General features: G+C 41.2%; 2 protein-coding genes across 2 annotated transcripts in view; both read right to left on the bottom strand.

Annotated features, from left to right (window-relative positions):
- PRR3 (proline rich 3) overlaps positions 1–14,236 on the bottom strand; it is a 641,937-nt gene that overhangs the window by 512,314 nt on the left and 115,387 nt on the right. The window lies entirely within an intron of this gene.
- Positions 58–12,470, bottom strand: TRIM15 (tripartite motif containing 15). Its single transcript, XM_049764766.1, has 7 exons — positions 12,102–12,470; positions 7,429–7,524; positions 6,210–6,440; positions 5,303–5,325; positions 2,298–2,413; positions 1,914–1,946; positions 58–575 (listed from the first exon to the last, which is right to left on the bottom strand). Exons 1-7 carry the CDS (start codon positions 12,468–12,470, stop codon positions 58–60), a joined length of 1,386 nt encoding a protein of 461 aa, XP_049620723.1.

Here is a 14,236-nt window from a genome sequence, read left to right as displayed (position 1 = left end):
ATAATTTCTTTATTTAAGCACCATGGTTACAGAAATGTTCATAGTTACAGTTGGGTTTCAGTCTTTCAAAGTAAGGCAGGACCCTTTTTTCCAGACGGCGAAGAAAGGAAAGACTTTGCCAGAGAAGGAGGCACTGAAGGTGAAGATGGGCTTCTGAGTCTCAGCGTCCAGCAGGGCCAACTGGCCCAACTCATAGTCCAGGACAACGCCCACCTGGCTTGGGATCTCACTCAGCGGCAGGTCGGTTGCTGGGGACGTGCTAGCACAGCACTGCTGCTGGGAGAGGATCACCGCCCAGACCCCGTCGCTGGTGTTCAGGCCCTGGTCCCCCTTCCTCTTCACCTCCTCCACGGCCACCCCCACAGTGCAGCCACCTCCTTCTCCTAGCTGCACCTCCACCTGCCAACGATGACGCCCGGAGGAGAAGCCAGGGCAACCCAGAACCACCGGGAGCCCCTCAAAGCGTAGGGGACTGTCAGGCAGTTGTCGCTTTAGCCGGGTGTACCTCACTGACTTTCTGTCCTGGGAGAGGACCAGGCTCGCGCTGGCTGTCTGAGGATCCAGAACGATGGTCTCTGCGGGGAGGATATAGATTATGGCAACAAGGTTGGTGGCAACTCAAAATAGCCCTAGAGCATGTGTGTCAAGTGGGAGGCAGAAAGCACTGGCCTTGTGCAGCTTGCCATTGGCCTGGCTTCTCTGAACCTTAGTTTCCCCTGTTGTTCTGTGGGGACTGAGAATGACAGCTCTACTACCCGAAGGACAAGGATGTTGCACTGGAAGATTTTGCTTTTCAAAGTGTGATCTGTGGGCCAGTAGCAGCTGTATCTCCTGGGAACTAATTTTTTTAATTGTTTTATTTAAGCACCATGGTTACAGAATTGTTCATAGTTGGGTTTCAGTCATGGAATGCACATCACTCTTCACCAGTGCATCTTTCCCATCACCAGTGTCCCCTAGATCCTTCTCACTCACCTACTTCTGTCTGTCTCTGGAAAAGACATTTTGCTTCTCAATGTTTCTGTCTCTCTGTCTCTGTCTCTCTCTCTCTTCCTCTCCGTCTCCTTCTTTCTCTCTGTGATTTGCACTATTGTTATTGTTATTCCTGGGGACTTTTAGAAATACAAAAATCTATGGCTCCATTAAAGACCATTGAATAAGCATCTTCATTTAGCAAAACCTCAGGTTATTTTTTCATACACAAAAGCAGAATGAAATGCTTGGGAAAAATAGTTTCTAAATTAAGTACCAATTTAGAAGTAACTACTGGGTTTATTTCTTTTTATTTATTTCTTTTTATTTTTTTATTTTTTTGGTTTTTGGGCTACACCCGGCAGTGCTCAGGGATTACTCCTGGCCGTCTGCTCAGAAATAGCTCCTGGCAAGCACGGGGGACCATATGGGACACGGGGATTCGAACGAACTACCTTTGGTCCTGGATTGGCTGCTTGCAAGGCAAACGCCACTGTGCTATCTTTCCGGGCCCTGGGTTTATTTCTTTTAAACAAATGCACAATGCCAATAAAGATTAAAGCACAAATCCAGTCAAAAACAAGAGTCTGGTAAATAATTATTTTAAGTAAATAATGTCTATATGTATAACTAACATTAATTTAATATTTGTTAAGTGGTAGGAGCCATCCTAAGCATTTTTTAAGTCTTGAGTTACTTATCTCACAGTTACTTATGGGGTAGATACAACTACACTTTCCATTTTATAGATGAATAAACTATGGCATGAAAAGGTTTACTAGTCTTCCTAGTGTTTCATAGTTAGCAATTGCCAGAACAGAGAACCCAAGCAGTCTGATTCCAGAGTTCATATAATTGTTCTGATTACTATCTTGGATTAAATAGGTTAATTCATTAATTCCCTCATGAATGAATGGCTTCCCAATCCCTCAGCTATTTACCTGAATCTGTTCCCAGATGACGCACCAACTTTTCTAAGAAAACAGAAATATAAAGATATGTAAATGATTATTTCTTACAGGTTCCCCCAAAGACATCACATCTTGAAACAGTTAAGGACCAGAGAAACCCCAGCTTCTGTTATGTTCTAATGAGAGAAATGTAATTCTCTCCTTTCTGGATTTTCGGTTCAGTGCTTGTCTTTAAAAAGAGGAAAGTCTCTAAAAAATGGTCCTCTGGGAAGAGTAGGGTGACTAAGGGAAGCCTGTACAGAGAAAAGATGTCTTGATCTGTGTTTGTAAGGCAGATGGGGAGAGATAAGGATGAATGACAAGTATGAACAGTAACTGACATGTTGGGGAAAGTTGCTACCTCTCCTCTTTTACCTGAGAAGGTCTTCATCATCTCTGGAAGGTTGAGTATTTTCCTGTGGAGATCCAGGATCTTCTTGGAAAGGCCAGAAGAAATGGCCTCTGGGCTCACAAAAGTCTTCATTTCATACCTGCAGACATGTTGGTAACCAGTTAGGTTCTAATTCTAAAAATAATGTTTGGGTCAAACAGAATGAGTGAGACTAAACTAGAATCTTGGTTGTACTTTGATAAAAATAAATATATATCGCTTTTCATTTGCTATCACTATAAAGAAGAAGCATTTTAGTTAGATAATAGGGACTAATGGTAACCACTCCTCAAAAATTATAGAGGCTTTTATTTATTTTTTTAAAGAGATCTGTAGAGATCTGTGGAGGCCGAAAGGGGTCATTACCCCTCTTAGCCCCTAGAGGACAGTAGAGTACCATTTGAAAATAGCCAAACTAGGGGCCAGAGAGAGCACAGAGGTAGGCATTTGCCTTGCAAGCAAGCGACCCAGGACCAATGGTAGTTCGAATTCCGGCATCCCATATGGTCCCCTGTGCCTGCCAGGAGTGATTTCTGAGCATAGAGCCAGGAGTAACTCCTGAGCGTCACTGGGTATGAACCAAAAACTAAAAAAAAAGAAAGAAAGAAAGAAAGAAAGAAAGAAAGAAAGAAAGAAAGAAAGAAAGAAAGAAAGAAAGAAAGAAAATGAAAAAGAAAAAAAAGGAAATAGCCACACAATTTTTTAATTTTACATGCTATTCATTACAAAGAAGATAAAGGGAGAAAAATGAGATATATATTTATTTCTATATCTATTTATTTTAGTGTAAAAGCCCCCTATTCTGAGCTTTGCTCTTTCTTGTTACGCACTTGCTGTGTGACTTTGAGCTCTTTCCCTTCTAGTTATCAACCTCTTCATCAGACTAGGGAACCATCATGTTTTTTCTGGATTTTAAATCCCTAATATTCTTTGAAAAGTATATTTGGAAACCCTTCCTGATGATTGGACACAGTGTGATCAGTGCACAAACACACACATATGCATGGGCACACAGCATAAAATAATTGTTCCTTAGTAGCAAGTAGTGATCCTCCTAGATCACTAGTTTTTATTCCAGAGAGGAAAGGAAAAGGAAGGAGTATACATTTTATAGTGTCACCCTGTTCCTGTTGGTTTTCCTTTTAGAGGCCATTTAAAATTCTGAAGAAGAAAAGAGGATTTGAGTGAGGGAAATGAATAGGAAAAAATAAAACTGGGTTTTCAATTTTTTTGTGTTTAAATTGTTCTATAGAAAATATTTTTCTTCTGAGTACATTTATTTATTTTTGTTTTATTTTATGTATTCATCTATTTATTTTTATTTTGGTGTTGGGGGCATACCAAAGGCGGTGCTCAGGGATTACTCCTGACTCTGTGCTCAGAAATCTCTCCTGGAGATAGTGCCCAGAATACAAGAGCTACCCACTGAGTGGGAGAAATTATTCACCCAATACCCATCAGATAAAGGACTGATACCCAAAATATACATGGCTCTGACAGAACTTTACAAGATAAAAAAATCTAATCCCATCAAAAAATGGAGAGAAGAAATGAACAGACACTTTGTAAAAGAAGAAATACAAATGGCCAAAAGGCACATGAAAAGATGCTCCACATCATTAATCGTCAGGGAGATGCAAATCAAAACAACTATGAGGTACCATCTCATGCCACTGAGATTGGCACACATCACAAAGAAGGAAAACAAGCAGTGCTGGTGGGGATGTGGAGAGAAAGGAGCTCTTTTTCACTGCTGATGGGAATGTGGTTTAGTCCAACCTTTATGGAAAGCGATATGGAGATTCCTTCAAAAAATAGAAATTGAGCTCCCATAGGATCCAACTACACCATTCCTAGGGATATACCCGAGGAACACAAAAATACAATACAAAAATCCCTTCCTCATACTTATATTTATTGCAGCACTATTTACAATAGCTAGACACTGGAAACAACCAAGATGCCCTTCAACAGACGAATGGCTAAAGAAACGGTGGTACATATACACAATGGAATATTATGCAGCCATTAGGAGAGATGAAGTCATGAAATTTTCCTATACATGGATGTATATGGAATCAATTATGCTGAGTGAAATAAGTCAGAGGGAAAGAGATAGACGCAGAATAGTCTCACTCATCTATGGGTTTTAAGAAAAATGGAAGACATTTTTGCAATAATTCTCAGAGACAAAAGAGAGGAGGGCTGGAAGTTACAGCTCAAGACATGAAGCTCATCACAAAGATTGATGAGTGCTGTTAGAGAAATGACTACATTGAGAACTATCCTAACAATGTGAATGAATGAGGAAGTAGAAAACCTGTCTCAAGTACAGGTGGGGGTGGGTGAGAAGGAGGAAGATTTGGAACATTGGTGGTGGAAATGTTGCACTGCTGAAGGGTCGTGTTCTTTACATGACTGAAATCATACAACTACAATCATATTTGTAATCACGGTGTTTAAATAAAGACAAAAAAAAAGATTTCTCTCCTGGCAGGCTTGGGGGACCATATGGGTTGTTGGAAATTAAACCCAGCTCCATCCCTGGTCATCTTCTTGCAAACCAAATATGTCCTACCACTGTGTTGTCAATCCAGCCCAGTTTATGAGTATATTTTAAATGGTATTAAATGCTGACTCAAGTTCTAAATGATTTCAGGTCTTAAAACAGGTATTCCTGGCCCAGCCTAAAAATAAGATTATTATTTATAATTTCACTTCAGCAGGGGATAATGGATTCCCCACATCAATCTGTTTAGAATCAAATGTTAAAATACAAACCTTTAGTAAATTTGGGATGTTTCTGTGTCCATGAATGAAATAGGGTGTCTATCAGAGTTCTTTTGCTTTTCTGTATAATCATCTATGTGGCTCTCAGTGAGAGACCCTTCTAGTCTTCATGTCCCATTGAAATAAACTGAGAACTATAAGGTAGAATAAAGTCTAAATTCAAATTATAAAGGAGGTAGAACTTGGAAATGGGTCTTACCTGCTCTGGTTGACTCTGACATCCTACAAAAGAAATAAAAATAGTTCCTATACATCTTTCCCACCAGAGTTCTGTATATTCTTTTCTCTTTAACATAAGACTCTCTTCCTTCCTAGAAGTTTATCTGCTTAATTACCTGCTCACTAGACTGTAATTACTCATGCTTCCTTACTAATTTGAGACTGTGTAGCTTGGTTTTTGGTCTCTGCCATATCTAGGAAGATGTTCTGCCTCCTACAATTAAAGGATGGTGGAGGGCAGAGAGTGGGTCCTATATTAGCCAGACTTGATTTTCATCTGGAGAATAGAATGATAATCACATCAAGAACCATTTGTTGAGTTCTTTCTCTGAGTTAAAAACCGTGGTAAGCATTTTACAAGCACACTCTATCTTTTCAACATGCCTTGAGGAAGGTGCTATGCCCATAATTAGAGAGGTTAAGAAAAGTTTGTTGGGGCCGTCATGGTGGTGCTAAAGGTAAGGTGTCTGCCTTGCCAGCGCTAGCCTAGGATGGACCGTGGTTCGATCCCCCAGCATCCCAAGCCAGGAGCGACTTCTGAGCACATAGCCAGGAATAACCCCTGAGCGTCACCGAGTGTGGCCCAAAAACAAATAAAGAAAACAAAGAAAGAAAAGTTTGTTAAGGTTATGCTGCCTGAAGCGATAGCACTCAAGTCTGAGACTATCTGTCTGATTCCAATTCTTCTAGATGACCAAAGTGTTTGGCATGGACCAGTCATTTCACTTCTCTGGGTCTGTATATTTATTAACTTTGTGACCTAAAAGAATGCAATAGTCTTTATGTAGCCTTCCTGCCTCTCTCCAGCATCTTCCACCCCTTTCCAATGTCTGCCCTTCATATGGGGATCCCTCTCCTAATCCATGAGGTGGTGGGTTGTCTCTCACATGTAGAAGCTCACTTGCTGGCTGCTGACACTTCTCCTCCAGCTCCTTGACCTGAAGTCCAAGTCTAGTGACCTCTTCAGAAACCTTTGAGATGTATCCATCCCTCTCATTCCAGATCTGCTGCTCCAAGTCCCTCAGCTTGGACAATAGGAGATACTGCTGCTCCAACAGCTCCTTCTGCATTTTCTCAAAAGCCTCTTCCACATGCTCCTTTTTGCTTTTAATCTGACCCTGTGAGGGATAAAAGGACATAGCTAGAGGAATGCTCACAGAGCTGGGCTCCAGGAAGATAATTATGTTAATTAAGGGAGAAGTGGGGCAACTGGTCCTAAAACTTATTCTCCCAAATAATTATTTGGCAGTGGAAGGTAGGTCTCAGGCTAAAGTTACCAATGAGGGGATTGTGTTGTTGTTTTAACAAAAAGTCATAATTGTAACATCACACTGTGCTTTCAGAGCTATGTTGAACCTTTCAAAAAATCATTTCACTACCACAAACTATCCTGATCAGATCATTTATTTGGTAGGGTCATATTTTAGCAATAGAAGCAAAATGAAAGTAGAATTAGAGTCACTGTAACTTACTAGAAGAAAGTTTGGCACTAGTTTTACCCATATAGGAATACATCTATAGGACATACTTTCATAGGAATAGAAGGAGACTGAAGATAAATTCCTGTTCCCAGTCCATATTTTCTTAGTGAAAATATCAGAACATCAGATACTGAAGATGTTTTATTGGATAGTTTGTAGCATAAAGAATGAGACAGGGAGCTAAGAGGAAACCACACTATTATCCAGTTGTTTTCAGACCAGCATGATGGTCAGGACTAGAATGAGGACACTAATATTTGCTTTCAATCCAAAACTTTCCACCTGAAGGAAATGCTGTCAGACAAATTGGAACGGAAAGACCAATGCCTAATGGTTCTGATGAAGAGTCTTGTCTTTTCTTTGTAAATCTAGGCAAACCTCTGTATTTTACTTTTTGATATACAAAAAATAAAATGGCTGAAAATATGGATCCTGGACTAAAAGATGCCAGCACTACTTCTAGCTTTAATATCCTAAAATCCTGCATCCAAATGTACTTGAATATATAAACACAGGAATGAATAAGAATAGTTTGCCAGCTCTTTGAAGTCAGATAGCAAATATAGGAATACAGATTCTGTTATGAATTTCCAGAGAAGAAGGAAGCAGATGATATGACATTTACCAGAAGCACTTGGAACTTTTGGTCTTCTTGACACTTTGTGTTTTCAATCTTATCTCTCTCCTTGCTCAGTGCCTCCAGTCGACTCCTGAGACGATCCTGTGGGATAGAGGTATACCATGTTCCTGTGATGCTATTGAGTGTTGAGGTCTTAAGTGGAAAAGGCACAGTCCCTGTCTCTAAATATATCACCATCTGGGAAGGTGTCAATCACTAGTACTTAAAGTACAGGTACACAAAGCTACCACCAAGATGTGCACAGAGTAATTACGAAGCACAGAAGAATGATGGGAAAAGATTTATAAAACATAAACCATTTATGATGAACCATGAAAAATTCACTTCCAGATGTGGAGAAAGTATGCTTAATGTACATGAATAATAATACATTTAAAATTATCAAAATGGAGGCTGAGTAAATAGTATGAGAGATTGGGTACTTGCTTTGCATAAAGAATCCCCTGGGTTCAATCCCAGGTACTATATATGGTGATCCCTGAGCACAGAGCTAGGAGTAACCCCTGAACATTGTTGGTGTGGTCCAACCTGCCCCCAATATTTAAATGGGGGCAGGGAGGACTGGAGTGATGTACAGCAGATAGGGTGCTTACTTTGTATGCGACTGACCAGGCTCAATTCCCAGGACCACATATGGCCCTCATCCTGCCAAGAGTAATCCCTAAGCACAGAGCCAGGAATAAGTCCTTAGCACTGCCAGGTGTGACTAAACAACAACAACAATAAATGGGAGCTTCCTATCTATCAAAAACTCTAGATATGCTGGCTTAGTGGCTGATGACTCCCGGGAGAGTTTGGAGCCTGGAGAGACCACATCCCTAGGTGCTTTCAAAAGCCCCAGCAGCCAAACCCACAACCCATAGCTAACAGCCATATTTAAGGCCAAAGTCATAGACTCATCTACCTCTAGAAAAAGAGACCCAACTAGCAGCAATGGCTAGCTAATCAGCCATGTAGCTGATTGAACTGCCCTCCATCCCAGGGAAATGGGGCAAGCCCCCCTCCCCCATTGAAGGCCTAGTAGCTGAACATACAGACCCATTCTTTTTTTTTTTTTTTTTTTTTTTTGGTTTTTGGGCTACACCCGGTAACGCTCAGGGGTTACTCCTGGCTATGTGCTCAGAAGTTGCTCCTGGCTTGTGGGACCATATGGGACGCCGGGGGATCGAACTGTGGTCCGTCCAAGGCTAGCGCAGGCAAGGCAGGCACCTTACCTCTTGCGCCACCGCCCGGCCCCCATACAGACCCATTCTACAACTGCCATCATGCCAATAGTCCAGAATTACTGTCTTTTTCCTATTCTCTGTCGAGACTCCTAGCTGCCCCAAATTCCAGATTTTGTGGCTGATATTTCCAGGGATAGTTTGGAGCCAGGGCAAACTGCTTCCACCCTGTATTTTCAGAAATCTAGGCAGTCATGTCCACAAGCCATCTTGCTTGCTCGTTGAGCTGATGAGCTAATCTCCACAGATCCACAAATTCCTGAACCGCATGACACTCCCATAATTTTTATACTGACTTCCCAATAGGAATACACCTAATTATGTGAAAGTATAGAAGTCACATAGATCAACAAACTAAACCAACAACAGAAAGCTCAACCATAAATAAGCAGCTTAGTAAGCCTTCAGACAATGGCATAATGACCCCATTATTAAACACTAAAATTTTTACAAATTTTCTTTTTTTGTTGTTTTTGGGCCACATCTGGCAGTCCTCAGGAGTTATTTCTGATTCCGTGCTCAGAAATCACTCCTGGAAAGCTCTGGGGACCCTATGGGATGCTAGAGATCAAATGCCCTATAGATCAAATGCTATAGCTCTGGCCCACACAAATTTTCTTTTAATAAAATTTTTTCAATAATTTAATTACCATTTTGTTGTATCAGAGAAATACTAGGTATATCAGGTAAATTATTCATACCTGCCAAGGAACAGGCTTTAGGGAGAGTAGGAAACTAGTGATAAGGATAGAGACAATGTCTCAACATATTGGTGGTGGGATTGGTGTTAGAAAATTGGATGTCAGAAATAACTGTATTATGCACAACTCTGTAAATCATGATTTCTAAAACAAGATTTATTTTAAAAATAAAATAAAAGTGGAGGGAGATAACTTAAAGGAATGGACTGGTTGCCTTACAAGCACTAGGCTCCAAATTCAATCCTCAGTATCACATGACTCCTGACATCCCCAGTACAACTATATGTATAACAGTGGTTCCAGGCCTTGTTGGTACTCAGGATCTTAAATAATGTCAAATTACTAAAAAGTTCACAAGGAGTGGCCCTAGTGCCCCTAATCATCACTGGAAGGCCCACCCCAAATAATTTTTTAAATACTATTTAAAAATATTATGAGAAAGAAGAATATTCTAGCAAAAAGTGCAAGGAGTGCTCTCTAAGAAGAAGAAACTCCATATGAAAAGTACTACAAACCAGAAAGCAGCAGACAAATAGTGTGATGTGACTGGGAACTTAGTGCCTCAGCAACATTAGATATTAGACAGGGAAGGAAGACAGGAGTCTGATTATTAAAGGCCTTGAATAATTTCCTGAAAACTTTCTCTGGTATTAGAAACTTTGGAAGGACTATAAGAGTGAGTCCTATAAATGAAGGGGGGGGGGTGAGGAGAACAACATAATCATCTTTGTACCTTAGGAAATTTATCTCAAAGCATATTGGAGAGGTGAGAGTAAGAAAGAAAATGCATTACAATGATGTACAGCTTGTGAAATAAAAACTGAATTAACTCTGAAACATGAAACATGAATTAATTCTGAAACATTAAGCTGGGCACTATTGACATTCAGATTGGATGCTTTGTTTGTGCAGTTCATCCTGTAGTAAATTATAGGATGTTTAACAGATCCCTGATTCTGTCCATTGACTACTAGTAGCACCTCTTCATCATAGTTACGTTGTCACCAGGTGTCTCTCAGGTGAGAACTACTGTTCTCTATATTATAGAAAAGAAATAGTATTTGTGTTGGATTTTTTTGGTTATGGAACATGTATTTATTCCTATTTAAACTGTACTTTGACTCATGCACTTTTAAAAACTCTTTACATAGGTTTCTCAGACTTGATTTTTTTTTGGTTTTTGGGCCACACTCGTTGACGCTCAGGGGTTACTCCTGGCTATGCGCTCAGAAATCGCCCCTGGCTTGGGGGGACCATATAAGACGCGGGGGGGGGGGGGAATCGAACCTCGGTCCGTCCTAGCTAGCGCTTACAAGGCAGATACCTTACCTCTAGCGCCACCTTTCCGGCCCCCAGACTTGAATTTTTAAGATAGTTGTATTACCTTTGAATGGCTAAAGGAGGATTTTTTTTATATGCAGATGTTATACAAAGATTGGTGACAGAGTTAAATAGTAGAGTAACTGGAGTTAGTAACTGGAGTTAGAAGTGGCTGTGGAAATAATTTATAATTGCAAGATGCTTTTGAGAAAAATATTTGCAGACTGAGCTGACTAGAAAGCAAGAGAAAAATCTGAGAGGAGACAGGAATAAATATTCCAAGACCATATGGGCTGCACTGTATCTTACATCCTCAAAAAGAAATCCAGGGAGTCTAGGGATAGCTCAGTGGTAGAGCATCTGCCTTGCAAGTATAAGAACATGAGTTTGTTCTACTCCAGTATTCACATGTATTTAGGGATAATACTAGCACTGCTATTTGAGATCTCTGATGTCATAACCAAATGTACAGTCTCAGGCCACTGCTACCAAACTAGTGATTGCTAGTCATCACAAACAACAAAATAAGGAAAGTGAGAGAAGGGACAGGCACAGTGGTCAAGGATGCATTATTTGCATATGCTGGGATGAGACCCGAGTTCAAACTCCAGTTCCATAAGGCCCCCTGAACACTGCTGAATGTGTCCCTGAATACCCCAAACATCCTTGGGGTGTCCCTGGTGTTCCCTAGTACCTCAAAGCAGAGCAGCTTGGGCACGAACACTGAACTGACAGAATTGGCAAAGTAGCACCATAAATAAACTCAGGCTCCTTAAACACTGCTTGGGAGGCTCCCAGATAAAGAAATAAAAAAAAAGAGGGAAATAAAAAAAAATTTTTGTGTGGTTTTTGGGTCACACCCAGCAGTGCTCAGGGGTTATTCCTGGCTTCACGCTCAGAAATTGCTCCTGGCAGGCACGGGGGACCATATGGGACGCCGGGATTCGAACTGATGACCTCCTGCATGAAAGGCAAATACCTTACCTCCATGCTATCTCTCCGGCTCCGAAATAAAATATTTTTAATAAAAAAGAAGAGCTACTCTTGTGTATTTCCCTTCCCATCCCCTTACTTCCCTCTGAACCTCAGTGGTTAAAGCTTTGATGAATCCCATCTTCAGTGTGGATGCTGGGAGACCAAATTCCCCTCTCAACACAGGAACTCCTATTCTGTATTCCATTTACTGATGCAGTGGCTTCCATTATTTGGGTTCAGTCACAGAGGGACCCTCTAAGAACTGGATCTATTATCCCACCCAAGACCACTAATATTCAAGCAGAGCATGTGCTCACTGCTCTTATAGCTGTGGAGCCTCTTGCTATGTAATGAGCAGTTGATCTCCTAACCCCCACTCATTCCCCTCTCAAAAAGACATTATCCCAGTCGAATGTTTGAGCTAAATCATGCTTCTTACCCGGTAGGGCTGAATGGCTTCATCCAAGAAACGCACAGTATGGGTCTGATGGGAGGAGCCTTCCCGGCAGAACACACATAGAAACTCAGCATCGTTCTCACAAAAAAAGTAAATCTTCTCTCCATGCTCTTCACAGTACGTTTCCCCCAGAGGACCCAGAGGTACTGGAACCAGGAGGGGCTCCTCCTGTTCCTTTTCTTCACACAGGGGACAGAGTAGCACTCTGCCAGAGGGTTGGGCCCCCATCTGCGAAGGTGAGGGCAGGCACAACTGACAGAAGACGTGTCCACATGTAGCGATCACTGCATCTTCCAGAAGCTTCTTACAGGCAGGACAGAAGTCCCCCCCCTGGGAGGGGGTTGAGGGCATCACGACACCTTCCCCTGTCTGTATATTCGGTCCTCTGCCAGGCCACTCTGGTTTCCTTTTCCTGAAATCAAGTCACTTTTCCATGATTCATAGAGGGAAAGGACGAAGAGACCTAGGCTGAGAAGTCAATTGACCCACCTCCTCTGCTTCCTGAGAGCTCTGGCCACCACCCACCACCTTGAGCAGGTCCAAACTCCAGGGAATATCCAATTACCTTTCCCTGAAGTTCCTACCCTTCACTCCTCCTGGCTCCTTCCTGTCCCTGGGGTTTCCGGGACAGAACATGCCATGAGGTAACAGGAAATGGAGTTTTCTGGAATCTCTCCCTTGCTCATAATGAGGTGGGGAAAACTGGTAAAGTGTAACTGCTACCTATGCAGGTGAACATGTGGGAGTCATCAACTTCAAGGTGTGCCCTCTGTCTGAGGTGTGCCCTAGTCCCAAAGTCCACCTAGATGAGGAGGATGGTTTCTCTGATTCCAGACACGTTGTTCTCTAGGGTCCACCCCTCTTTCTGTCATTCCTTTTCTGCCTCATCTCCTATACTCCTAACTCCCATCCTTATCCCTAGCACATTGTCCTGACTGGAAACAGTAATTACTGTACTTTGTTCAATTTTTTTTTTTTACTGCAGTTGAGACAAGGCAAGAAACTAATTCAAATGATTCATTTTTCCCCAAACAAAATGTTGAAAGCACAATTAGTCAAAAGTTAAACCATAAACTGGTTAAACCACACTGATCTAAGTACATCCAACCTGATGACAGCCTTAGGGGCAGATATAATTACCTTCTTTTGATAGTGAGAAAAAAAATATAAACTGAAAGTAGGCGAGTCCCCTTTGCTTACAGAACTAGAAAGTGAAAAGTTGGGGTCAATGCAAGTCCACTAACTTCCAGCCCTGTGCTTTTCCTGAACTCTGAGCCTAGATAATGATCAGCTAGTCTCTTGCATCTGTGTTGTAAAGCAAACTCCTTTCATTTTTCTCCCTGGAATGAGCAACCCCCCACCTTGTTTACTTCCCCTTTCACTTCAAGTATTTTGTACATTCTCTGCCTTTCTGCTGTCCCTCAACTACCTGAGTGTGACCTAGAACTATCCAACACATAACCCTCTGTCTCCCGTGGTGGTTGAGCATAGAGGGGACAACTACCTCAATTGTCTGTAAAATATACCATAGATTTCACAGACTTAGCACCCAGGGAGAAAAAAATGTAAAAATATTCCACTATATGTTTTTAATATTGATTACACTTTGAAAAGATAATCTTTGAGACAAAATAAAATGTTTAAATACAAATTTAAAAATTATAATCTCTGGGAAACTTTAAACTGTATGTAGGGGTTACAAATTTCCTGCTTATGCTGTATGGCTTTGAGACTCAGAGATCTCAGTGAAAATCATGGCCACTCAAATTACTGTATTTTTTGGATAAATTAAATAGATTAAACCAGTTAATGTACTGATCACATTGATATTATAGATCAGACATGGAAAATAGGTAAGATTATACATTTAAATCACTCAATCCATGTAAGGTATACTATAATTAGCATAAATAAATGACCATTGCTATTTTTCTTTCTCTTCCTCACAGGCTACAAAAGTGCACAGCAGGTCAGTGGGGTTTCACCCATAAAGTTGCCTATACAGTGTTAGTCCAGATCATACCAACCTTATCTGCGTCCCCACACACTTCTCTGGCTGACTGATACCTGCAATCTTCCCAGAGACAGCTAGTGATATTGCAGGGAGGCTGGGGTGG

The sequence above is a fragment of the Suncus etruscus genome, chromosome 18, assembly GCF_024139225.1.
Source record: "Suncus etruscus isolate mSunEtr1 chromosome 18, mSunEtr1.pri.cur, whole genome shotgun sequence".
Taxonomy (NCBI): domain Eukaryota; kingdom Metazoa; phylum Chordata; class Mammalia; order Eulipotyphla; family Soricidae; genus Suncus; species Suncus etruscus.
Note: the sequence above shows the minus strand (reverse complement) of the source record. Positions and strands in the feature narration are given on the sequence as shown.